The 12606-nt window shown below is 44.7% G+C and overlaps 1 protein-coding gene across 2 annotated transcripts in view; it reads left to right on the top strand.

The window, feature by feature from the left end:
* The first annotated feature begins 369 nt into the window (after positions 1-369).
* Positions 370-12606, top strand: part of m1ap (meiosis 1 associated protein) — a 108083-nt gene continuing 95846 nt past the window's right edge. For both annotated transcript variants that reach the window (XM_085975898.1, XM_085975891.1), the window contains exon 1: positions 370-658. In XM_085975898.1, the coding sequence (XP_085832024.1) occupies positions 401-658 (258 nt within the window). In that variant the 5' untranslated portion in view covers positions 370-400. The remainder of the gene's footprint in view (positions 659-12606) is intronic.

Genomic DNA, 12606 nt, shown 5'->3' with positions numbered 1-12606 from the left:
CCTGTTTTTGCCACCAAAGTGGATAACCTCACATTTATCCACATTATAGTGCATTTGCCATGTTTCTGCCCAATCACCCAACCTGTCCAAATCGTACTGGAGTTTCATGACATCCTCCTCACAGCATACCCTCCCACCCAGCTTTGTGTCATCTGCAAATTTGGAGATATTACATCCAATTCCCTCATCCAGATCATTAATATAAATCCTATGGGAAACCTTGGTAATGGAAGAGGGTAGTTACACCAGTAGATGTTATAGTGTCATTAGAAACAATTTTGGTGAAACAAAATTTGAGCACAGCACCAAAATTCAGAAACTAATAAAAAATACTATTTTTCCATCCTTATACTGTGGTTTTTCAGCTGTAGGAGTGGTGGAACTATAAACACCCATTGCAATGAATTCAGAAAGGTCAGTGTCGGAGAACAGGAACAGCTTCAGTAACAAAGCCAACTCTGCCATCGCCACAAGGCAACCGCCCCGAATCCTCGTGGTGGATGTTACACCTCCTTTCTGGTCAGACATTTGCGCCAATCTCTGCGAAGCCCTGGAAAATTTCTTTGCTTTGGCCTGCAGTTTAGGAGGATCGTCTCGCCTTCCTCTCCTCAGTCTGTATGTGGTTCACAATCAACAGGAATGCCTTCTTCCTTTTGTGGTATGTATGAATATCAAACCCAGGCTTACAGCTGGATCTCATTTAGTTACTTGTCATGTAATTACTCCCGAAATATGCAACTCTGCTTGAATTGAAAGTTCATAAGCCAACTCATTAACAGTAATGATGCAGTGACACAACACTTTGTGTCAGGTTATTAGCCAGATGATAATGTATTTCACGTCATAAAGCCAATATTTCCAGCTGGTCAGAGGCCAGAGCAATCCATGTAAACCACAGAAATCTGGCTGTACTCCGATGAGGAAACATAAGCAAAAGTTTGAGGTTTCAAGGACTGTTAAAAGTGGAATTTACTGAAGGCTTTTTAAAAAAGGGTTTCTCTAAGTTTGAGGTGTTTTCTTTGAAGGGTAACAGGTTTCCTTTTAGTGAAGATGAATGAGAAACAATGGCCCAGAAATTCGGGTCGGAGGCTTCCTGCGGGTGCAAGCCCCCGACCTGCACTTACCTAGCGCGCCGGCCATTGTGCTGTGGGCCCGCGTGGAATTCCGATCCTGGGCCTCCTCCAACTGCCGGCGCGCAGTACTTGCGTACCCCAAGGGCGCAGTTAGTTCGATGCATCCCCTGGGATCACGTGGGCCATGGAGAGCCAATGGTAGCAGGGAATGCTTTATTCATAAGTTTGACAGGAAGACCTGTCAAACCTATAAATACTATAAGCCCCAAAACATCACTAAATCTTCAAATACATTTTTTTTTTATCACATTTTTAAAATAACTATAAATTACATGAAATAACTATATTAAACAATAATTTAAATTTTTGAAAAAATTAATTACATTTTCTAACGGGTCTAAAAATAAACTTACCTTTCTTTAAAGTATTTTAAAAAAATAAACCTGTGGAAAAAATGTTTTAATTTTAATTAATTCACCGCTTACCTTGTAAAAAGCAGGCCTTGCGCCTGCTTTTTAAAAGTGTAACTCCTGGAGACTTACCCTCCCGGGAAAACCTGCAAAAAAAGCGTAAGTTCGATGCGCACGCGCTGCCTCTCCTGCGCACGTGTTCCACCTCTGAACCCCTTCTTTCAGGGAAACGGAAGTGCCGGTTTCCCGCACATGCACAGTGCATGCACAAAACCGGCACTTCCATTGGGCTTACGGCTGAGTACCCCATGCGTACTCACCCGTGGAGACACAAATTTCTGGTTAAGAGAAAGTACATAGCAGTAGCAGTTCTGCAGGGTTTAGAACAACTAGAAAGAATGATTGCATTGTAATAACAATTTTATGTTTTTGAGTTAGCAATTGTAGAAACATAGAAGATAGGAGCAGGAGTAGGCCATTCGGCCCCTCGAGCCTGTTCCGCCATTTAATGAGATCATGGCTGACCATCCAAATTCAGTACCCTGTCCCTGTTTTCGCCCCATATCCCTTGATCCCTTTAGCCTTAAGAAATATATCTAACTCCTTCGTGAATATATTTAATGAATTGGCCTCAACTGCCTTGTGTGGTAGAGAATTCCACAGGTTCACCACTCTCTGGGTGAAGAAATTACTCCTCATCTCAATCCTAAATGGCTTACCCCTTATCCTTAGACTGTGACCCCTGATTCTGGACTCCGCCACCATCGGGAACATCCTTCCTACATCTAGTCTGTCTAGTCCTGTTAGAATTTTATAAGTTTCAATGAGATCTCCTCTCATTCTTCTAAACTCTGGCGAATATAAGCCTAATTGACCCAATCTTTTCTCATATGTCATTCCTGCCATCCCAGGTATCAGCCTGGTGAATCTTCGCTGCACTCTCTCCATGGCAAGAACATCCTTCCTCAGATAAGGTGACCAAAATTGCAGACAATACTCAAGGTGTGGTCTCACCAAGGCCCTGTACAACTGCAGCAAGACATCCTTGCTCCTGTACTCGAATCCTCTCGCTATGAAGGCCAACATACCATTTGCCTTCTTAAACGCCTGCTGCACCTGTATGCTTACCTTCAGCGACTGGTGCACAAGGACACCCAGGTCTCGTTGCACTTCCCCTTTTCCCAATCTATTGCCGTTAAGATAATAATCTGTCTTCCTGTTTTTACCACCGAAGTGGATAACCTCGCATTTATCCACATTATACTGCATTTGCCATGCATCTGCCCAATCGACCAACCTGTCCAAATCATCCTGGAGTTTCTCTGCATCCTCCTCACAGCACACACACCCACCCAGCTTGGAGATATTACATCTAGTTCCCTCGGCTAGATCATCATTTATATATATTGTGAATAGCTGGGGTCCTAGGACCGATCCCTGCAGTACCCCACTAGTCACTGCCTGCCACTCGGAAAAAGACCCATTTATTCCAACTCTTTGCTTCCTGTCTGCCAACCAGTTCTCTATCAAAGACAGTACCTTACCCGCAAACCCATGTGCTTTAACTTTGCACGCTAATCTCTTATGCGGGACCTTATCGAAAGCCTTCTGAAAGTCCAAATTGTAGTGTATGTGCCTTTAAGAGCCCCCCGTGTACTGTAATGCCGGTAATGGCCACTCGGGCTATATAAGCCTGTATATTGTGTTGTATCAGTTAGTTCACCTCCAGACTTTGTTCAGTAAACACCTGTGAAACTAACTCCTGCCTTCAGTGTCTCTATTAATACACGGACACAACAGTCGCGACGAATTGTAAACGGACTTACCTGCAATTCGGCAGCACCTCAAGGACATCGATTCCTCAGACGTCCAAAGTCGAAGAAAAGCAAGAAAAAAAAACTGTGGTTTCACCAGCTAGCCGAGCTGGTGGCAGGTACTGCAATAATCCTTCCTGGGGTGGGCTGGGGCTCCATCGGCTGGCTCTGCAGCGAGGCCAAGCAGTGAAGGCAGAGGCAAGCAGAAACAGACGGGGGGGAGCACTCGGGAGACGGCCGGCGCTGCAAAGCAGATTGGCGTTCGGACCTAGCAGAGGGGGGGGGAAAGTCCCAGAGAGTCCGGCGGGAACGAGTCTCCACCTGCAAATTTTTTTAAAAAACGCGGAAAACAGCGTTGTCAGCAGCAGCAGCGGCGGGAAAGCGCGGGGAGCGCCATATTTTTTTTCTGCAGGAAAGAAAGGAAAGCGCGGGAAGCGCCATTTCTTTCCAGGATGCCTAAGGCTGGCAATATTGATGCTTTTGATAACGATATAGAGGATTGGACCACATATGTGGAAAGAGTGGAGGTATATTGCACAGCAAATGGAATAGAAAATGATAAAAAGGCGTCAGTACTTCTAAATCTAATGGGCGCAAAGACATACGGGCTGTTACGAAACTTAATCACTCCAGCCAAACCAAAGGACAAGAATTTTAAGGAAATTGTTGATACCCTACAGGAGCACTTAAACCCAACACCGCTACTGATAGCGGAACGATTCAAATTCTTCAAGAGGAATCAGCACAAGAATGAAAGTAACGCTGATTACCTCACCGAATTAAGAAAGCTATCAAAGCACTGCCAATTCGGGGCAGGACTGGCAGATTCTCTTCAAGACAAATTCGTCTGTGGTCTCCGAAGTGAAGGAACACAGAAAAGGCTGCTTTCTGAGAAAGATTTGACACTGGACAAGGCTTTCAGTATGGCTCTATCATACGAAGCAGCCGCAAGAGGAGCTGCCGAGATACAGCAAAAGACACAGGACTTTGGCACCCATGAAATGACACAGGGTTTCGAGAGATGTTATTGCTGCAGCAGATCCACCCATGACCAGAGGGACTGCTGGTTCAAGGACAAAGCATGCAGACAATGCGGAAAGATTGGACACATTGCACGGGTATGCCGATCTGGACAAAAAAAATCCACTGACAGGAAAAAAAAAATCAATAAAGAAAACAACAGAAAGGTACAAATGATGACGGACAGTAGCTCCGAAGACCAGAAGAGCGATAGCGACTCCGGAAACAAGAGACTAAGCTGTCTCAAATTACATAATGTAATTGCCAAAGAAGATTACCAGACCATTTGGGTTACCCTCACGATAGCAGGGTCCCCAGTTAAAATGGAGCTAGATACAGGATCAGCTCTGACCGTCATAAATCGACGGGATTACGAGCGGCTATTTCCGCATATACCTTTAAAAGACACAGCCATTATCTTGAAAACATATACGGGGCAGAAAGTATACCCCAAAGGAAAAATAAGGGTGCCTGTTGTATACAACGGCAAGGAAATACAGAAGTTGTATTTATACGTTCTACAAGATGGTGGTCATAGATACATAGATACATAGAAGATAGGAGCAGGAGTAGGCCATTCGGCCCTTCGTGCCTGCTCCGCCATTTAATGAGATCATGGCTGATCCTTTAATTCAGTATCCCGTCCCCGCCTTCTCTCCGTAACCCTTAACCCCTTTTGCCCGTAGAAATATATCTAATTCCCTCTTAAATATATTTAATGAGCTGGCGTACACTGCCCTCTGTGGCAATGAGTTCCACAGGTTCACCACTCTCTGAGTGAAGAAATTCCCCCTCATCTCTGTCCTAAATGGTTTAGCCCTTATCCTCAAATTATGTCCTCTAGTTCTGTTCTCACCCGCCAAGGGAAACATTCCTTCTGCATCCAGTCTGTCTAGACCTGTCAGAATTTTATACACTTCTATGAGGTCCCCTCTCAATCTTCTAAACTCCAGTGTGTACATCCCTAAACTACATAGTCTCTCCTCATAGGTCATTCCCGCCATTCCTGGTATCAGCCTGGTGAATCGCCGCTGCACCCCCTCCATGGCAAGAACATCCTTCCTCAGATGAGGCGACCAAAACTGTACACAGTACTCGAGGTGTGGTCTCACCAGTGCCCTGTACAGCTGCAGCAAGGTATCCCTGTTCCTGTATTCTAACCCTTTTGCTATGAAGGCCAGCATACCGTTTGCCTTCTTGACCGCCTGTTGCACCTGCATGCTCGCCTTCAGTGACTGGTGTACAAGAACACCCAGGTCTCTCTGTACTTCCCCCTCTCCCAATCTATTGCCATTTAAATAATAATTTGCCCTCCCGTTCCTGCACCCAAGGTGGATAACTTCGCACTTGTCCACATTATAGTGCATCTGCCATTTATCCGCCCAATCGCCCAGTCTGTCCAAATCGCTCTGGAGCTTCCTGGTCTCTTCCTCTGAGCCCACCCCCCCTCCTAGTTTAGTGTCGTCTGCAAATTTGGAAATGCTGCATCCGACTCCCTGATCCAGGTCATTAATGTAAATTGTGAACAGCTGGGGGCCCAGGACAGATCCCTGTGGTACCCCACTTGTTACTGCCTGCCATTCAGAAAATGAGCCGTTTATTCCAACTCTCTGTTTTCTATCTGACAGCCAGTTCCCTATCCACGCCAAAACTTTCCCCTTTATCCCATGAGCCTCAATTTTCCATGCTAATCTTTTATGTGGGACCTTATCGAAGGCCTTTTGGAAGTCCAGGTACACCACATCTACTGGCTCTCCCCCATCTATTCTACCAGTTACTCCCTCAAAAAATTCCAATAGATTAGTCAAGCACGATTTACCCTTTGTAAATCCATGTTGACTCTGTCCTATCCTGTCCCCATTTGCTAAGTGCTCCGCTATTTCATCCTTAATGATGGACTCCAGCATTTTGCCCACAACTGATGTAAGGCTTACAGGTCTGTAATTACCTGCTTTTTCCCTACCCCCCTTTTTGAATAGTGGGGTAACGTTAGCTACCCTCCAATCCATCGGCACTGTTCCCGAGTCTAATGAATTCTGAAAAATCATCCTTAGTGCATCCGCTATCTCTAGGGCCACCTCCTTCAGTACCCTAGGATGCACCTAGGTCCACCACTGTTGGGACGTGAATGGATCAGGAAGATACGTTTAGACTGGCACTCCATTCAGGCACTGACGGTGACCAGTAAGAAACAAAATGATGATGACATCATACCTGAACGATTGAAAGACATCTTGGCCAACGCCAAGGAAGTGTTTCAAGAGAAACTAGGAACCTTGAAAGGCATCACCGCCTCAATAAAAGTGGAAGATGCGGCAATTCCCAAGTTTTTTAAGGCAAGGTCGGTGCCATACGCAATTCGTCCAGCAGTCGAGGCAAAGCTGGAGAATTTGGAAAAGGCAGGCGTATTATCCAGGATAGATTGGAGCGAGTGGGCAACACCCATCGTCCCGGTCATGAAGAAAACGTTGAATAATGATAAATCTGAAGAACAGAGAAAAATTCGCGTCTGTGGAGACTTCAAGGTGACTGTAAACCCGGTCCTTCACACGGTACAGTATCCTCTTCCGAGGATAGAAGATATTTTCGCCTCACTATCCGGAGGGAAACGTTTCACCAAAATTGACTTGGCACAGGCATATCTACAGATGGAGGTTGAAGAGGCCTCTAAAAAGTATCTCACGATAAATACACACAAAGGCCTGTACCAGTACAATCGACTGGTTTTCGGAGTAGCATCAGCTCCAGCTATCTGGCAAAGAGCTATGGAACAAGTCCTCCAAGGGATTCCGGGGACTCAATGCTACCTAGACGACATCCTTGTAACAGGAGAAAACGACAACGAGCACCTTGCCAATTTGGAGCAGGTGCTCACTAGGCTGAGAGAACGGGGCCTACGAGCAAATCGCCGCAACTGCGAATTTTTCAAGAAACAAATATCATATTGTGGCCACATAATTAATAAGGAAGGGTTGCATAAGTCACCTGAAAAAATTGAAGCAGTCATAAAAGCCGCAGCACCTGAAAATGTTTCACAATTAAGGTCGTTCCTGGGATTGATAAATTACTATCATAAATTTTTACCGAACTTATCAACTCTTCTGCACCCTCTTAATGAACTGCTACAAACAGGAGTAATTTGGAAATGGAGCGAAGACTGTAAACGTGCCTTCCATAAATGCAAAGACTTAATCATGTCCAAGGAAGTTTTGGCTCATTACAACCCATCACTGCCAATCAGACTGGCGTGCGATGCATCCCCTTACGGCGTAGGAGCGGTATTATCGCATAGATTCCCTGATGGCTCGGAACGGCCGATAGCTTTTGCATCACGCTCATTGAACTCAGCTGAGCGTAACTATGCCCAAATCGACAGGGAAGCACTCAGCCTGGTATGGGGAGTGAAGAAATTCAACCATTACCTACACGGACAAAAATTTACCTTGTTGACTGACCATCAACCCCTCATCTCCATATTCAACCCTAAAAAGGGTGTTCCCATATGACAGCGCAAAGGCTACAGAGGTGGTCCCTTTTTCTAGGGGCACACCAATATGACATAGAATACAAAGGATCAAAACAGCATGGGAATGCTGACGGTTTATCGCGCCTACCGTTGCCAACTGTAGAAGAGGCACCTACAGTAGACCCAGTGGAGATGTTCCACTCTACCATAGTGGAATGTCTACCAGTAACAAATTCTGCCATTGAAAGGGAAACGAGAAATGACCCGACTCTCTCACGGGTCTACGATTTAACAGTGAAGGGATGGCCAGCACATGGCGAACCACTGTTGCCAGCATTCTCGCAAAGAAGAGAACAGCTGTCAGTGTGCCGAGGAACCTTGATGTGTGGATCCAGAGTGGTGATTCCACCCAAACTCCAGGATAAAGTGCTAAAGGAGCTTCACAAGGGGCATCTGGGTGGAGTGAAAATGAAGAACCTAGCCAGGGCGTTTGTATGGTGGCCAGGTATCGATGGAGACATCGAAGAAATGACCAAGAGCTGCCTAGGATGCCAGAAGGTCCAAAACGCTCCACCACAAGCCCCTCTACATCCATGGGAGTGGCCCTCATCTCCATGGCAAAGGGTACACATCGACTTTGCTGGTCCATTTATGGACTCAATGTTCTTAATCGCGGTTGATGCACACTCCAAGTGGCCGGAGGTAATAAAGATGTCCTCCACCACCACGGAAAAAACCATCACAGTATTAAGGACCATATTTGCCAGGAATGGGCTGCCTGAACAGATCTGTTCTGATAATGGACCGCAATTTGTGCCCGAAGAATTCAGGAAGTTCTTAAAAAACAATGGGGTTAAGCACTACACGTCCGCCCCATACCATCCCGCCACCAATGGATTGGCTGAAAGGTTTGTCCAGACCTTCAAGAAAGCCATAAAGGTCATGGGTAATGAAGACATAAAACTTCAGCATAAGGTAGATAACTTCTTGTTTGCATACAGGAATGCAACACATATGGTTACAAACCAAACCCCCGCCATGATGTTCTTCAATAGAAGCCTAAGATGCCGGCTGGATTTGATCAAGCCAAACATCAGAAGGGACGTGGAGAACCGGCAATTTCAAGGCATGAATGAAAGGCCAACTAGAACCTTCCAGATAGGTCAACAAGTTTTGGCCCAGGACTACCGTACCGAGAAATGGCAGCCTGGAACTATTTGCACACGACTAGGACCGCTGATGTATACCGTGGACATTGGAGAAAGCATAATAAGGCGCCATGCTGACCAGATCATAGAGTCATCCGAAAAGGGACAACCTACACCACAACTCTATACGCCTAATGATGAAGCAGAGATACCCATAGTATCTACCTCTGATCCAGTGATACTGGAACCAGATGAACCCGACACTGGCATTCAAGCCGAATCAGCCTTGCCAAAAGAACCTACTACACCACCAGAAACTACTACACCACCGAGGCGTTATCCAGACCGAGCCAGGAAGCCTCCAGAGAGACTGACTTATAATTGATTAACTGCAGCAATGTGTAGATTATTGTTCTTGTAACATGTAATTAATGATTACTTAAAATATTATGTGCTTGTTGGCTAAAAGGGGAGGAATTGTAGTGTATGTGCCTTTAAGAGCCCCCTGTGTACTGTAATGCCGGTAATGGCCACTCGGGCTATATAAGCCTGCATATTGTGTTGTATCAGTTAGTTCACCTCCAGACTTTGTTCAGTAAACACCTGTGAAACTAACTCCTACCTTCAGTGTCTCTATTAACACACGGACACAACACAAATGCACCACATCCACTGGTTCTCCCTTATCTATTCTACCAGTTACATCCTCAAAAAATTCCAGTGGATTAGTCAAGCATGATTTACCTTTTGTAAATCCATGTTGACTTTGTCCGATCCTGTCACTGTTTTCCAAGTGCTCTGCTATTACATCTTTTATAATGGACTCTAGCATTTTCCCCACTACCGATGTCAGGCTTACCGGTCTATAATTCCCTGTTTTCTCTCTATCACCTTTTTTAAATAGTGGGGTTACATTAGTTATCCTCCAATCCATGGGAACTGTTCCAGAGTCTATAGAATTTTGGAAGATGACCAGCAATGCATCTACTATTTCTAGGGCCACTTCCTTAAGATTCAAGATTCAAGATCATTTTATTGCCATATGTAACTAGTACAATGGAATGCTTACTCCCCACTCACTCCCACAATACAAGCATATAATATAAAAGCAAAATAATAAAAACAAGTATAAATAAAAACAATAAGCAAATAAGCAAAAAGTATAGCAATAACAGACCAAGTTGCAGGATATGATGAATAGTACAAAAAAGCCTCAATTACCACTGGAAATAATAGTAATGTAACATGATAAATATATGGTAATATGAATATAATATATATATTTACATAAACATATAACTATAATATATGGGGCAGTGCGATTAGCAGTTCAGTAGGCGCACTGCCTGTGGATAGAAACTGTTCTTAAACCTGCTGGTCCTGGTTCGGATGCTGCGGTACCGATGTCCGGACCGCTGGAGGGAGAACAGTTTGTGCCCAGGGTGATTGGGGTCCTGGATGATGGAGCGGGCCTTGTTCCGGCACCTGGTCTGGAAGATCGCCTCGATGGACGGAAGTGCGCACCCGATGATCTTTTCTGCCGTATTCACAACTCTCTGGATGGCTTTCTTGTTCTGTGCAGTGATGTTACCATACCACACATTGACACCACTCGTCAAGACACTCTCTATGGTGCCGCGGTAAAAGTTCACAAGTTCACAACCCTAGGATGTAGATTATCAGGCCCTGGGGATTTATCGGCCTTCAATCCTGTCAATTTCCCTAACACCGTTTCCCTACAAATACTGATTTCATTCAATTCCTCCATCTCATTAGACCGTATGTTCCCCGACATCTCTGGGGGGTTATTTGTGTCCTCCTTTGTGAAGACAGAACCAAAGTATGTATTTAATTGGTCAGCCATTTCTTTGTTCCCCATTATAAATTCCCCTGATTCTGACTGCAAGGGACCTACGCTTGACTTCACCAATCTTTTTCTCTTCACATATCTATAGAAGCTTTTACAGTCAGTTTTTATGTTCCCTGCAAGCTTACTCTCATAATCTATTTTCCCCCTCTTAATTAATCCCTTTGTCCTCCTTTGTTGAATCCTAAACTGCTCCCAATCCTCAGGATTATTGCTTTTTCTGGCCAAATTATATGTCCTCTCCTTGGATCTTATGCTCTCCCTAATTTCCCTTGTTAGCCACGGTTGAGTCACCTTTTTTGTTTTATTTTATGATAAAAACAGGGATGAACAAATTCTGTAGTTCATCCATGCGATCTTTAAATGTTTGCCATTGCCTATCCACCATCAACCCTTTAAGTAACGTTCCCCAATCCATCCTAGCCAACTCGTGCCTCATACCATCATAGTTTCCTTTATTTAAATTCAGGACCCTAGTCTCTGAGTAAACTACTTCACTCTCCATTTTAATGAAGAATTCCATATTATGATCGCTCCTCCCCAAGGGGCCTCACACAACAAGATTGCTAATTAATCCTTTCTCATTACATAATACCCAGTCTAAGATGGCCTGATCTCTAGTTGGTTCCTCGACATATTGGTCCAGGAAACCATGCAATATACACTCTAGGAATTCCTCCTCCACAGTATTGTTATTAATTTGGTTAGTCCAATCTTTATGTAGATTAAAGTCACCCATGATAACTGCTGTGCCCTTATTGCATGCATCTCTAATTTCCCGTTTAATGCCATCCCCAACCTCAGCATTACTGTTTGGGCGTCTGTATACAACTCCCACTAACGTTTTCTGCCCCTTGGTATTTCTCAGCTCTGCCCATACAGATTCCACATCATCAGAGCTAATACCCTTCCTTAATATTGTGTTAATCGCCTCTTTAACCAGCAATGCTACCCCACCTCCTTTTCTTTTTTTCCTGTCCTTCCTGAATATTGTATACCCCTTGATGTTGAATTCCCAGACTTGGTCATCCTGGATCCATGTCTCCGTAATCTCAATTATATCATATCCGTTTACATCTATTTGCGCAGCTAATTCATCCACCTTATTACGAATGCTCCTCACATTAAGATATATAAAGCCTTCATGCTTGATTTTTTAACACTTAGTCCTTTTAGAATTATTATTTACTGTGGCCCTGTTTGATTTACACCCTTGATTTCTCTGCCTTCCACTTTTGCTTTTCTCCTTCCTGTCTTTTGTTTCTATCCTTGCTTCCCTTTCCTCTGTCTCCCTGCACAGGTTCCCAACCCCCTGCCATTTTAGTTTAAACCCTCCCCAACAGCACTAGCAAACACTCCCCCTAGGACATCGGTTCCGGTCCCGCTCAGGTGCAAACCGTCCAGTTTGCACTGGTCCCACCTCCCCCAGAACCGGTTCCAATGTCCCAGGAATTTGAATCCCTCCCCCTTGCACCATTCCTCTAGCCACGTATTCATCTGAAATATCCTTCTATTTCTACTCTGACTAGCACGTGGCACTGGTAGCAATCCTGAGATTACTACCTTTGAGGTCCTATTTTTTAATTTACCTCCTAACTCCCTATATTCAGCTTTTAGGATCTCATCCCGTTTTTTACCTATATCGTTGGTACCTTTATGCACCACAACAACTGGCTGTTCACCCACCCCCTCCAGAATGCCCTGCAGCCGCTCCGAGACATCCTTGACACTTGCACCAGGGAGGCAACATACCATCCTAGAGTCTCGTTTGCAGCCACAGAAACGCCTATCTATTCCCCTTACAATAG

Source organism: Somniosus microcephalus, chromosome 2 (assembly GCF_052327205.1).
Source record: "Somniosus microcephalus isolate GS21.2 chromosome 2, FLI_Smic_1.0, whole genome shotgun sequence".
NCBI classification, from domain to species: Eukaryota; Metazoa; Chordata; class Chondrichthyes; order Squaliformes; family Somniosidae; genus Somniosus; species Somniosus microcephalus.
The sequence above is the reverse complement of the archived record's forward strand: the minus strand, read 5'-3'. Positions and strand labels throughout refer to the sequence as shown.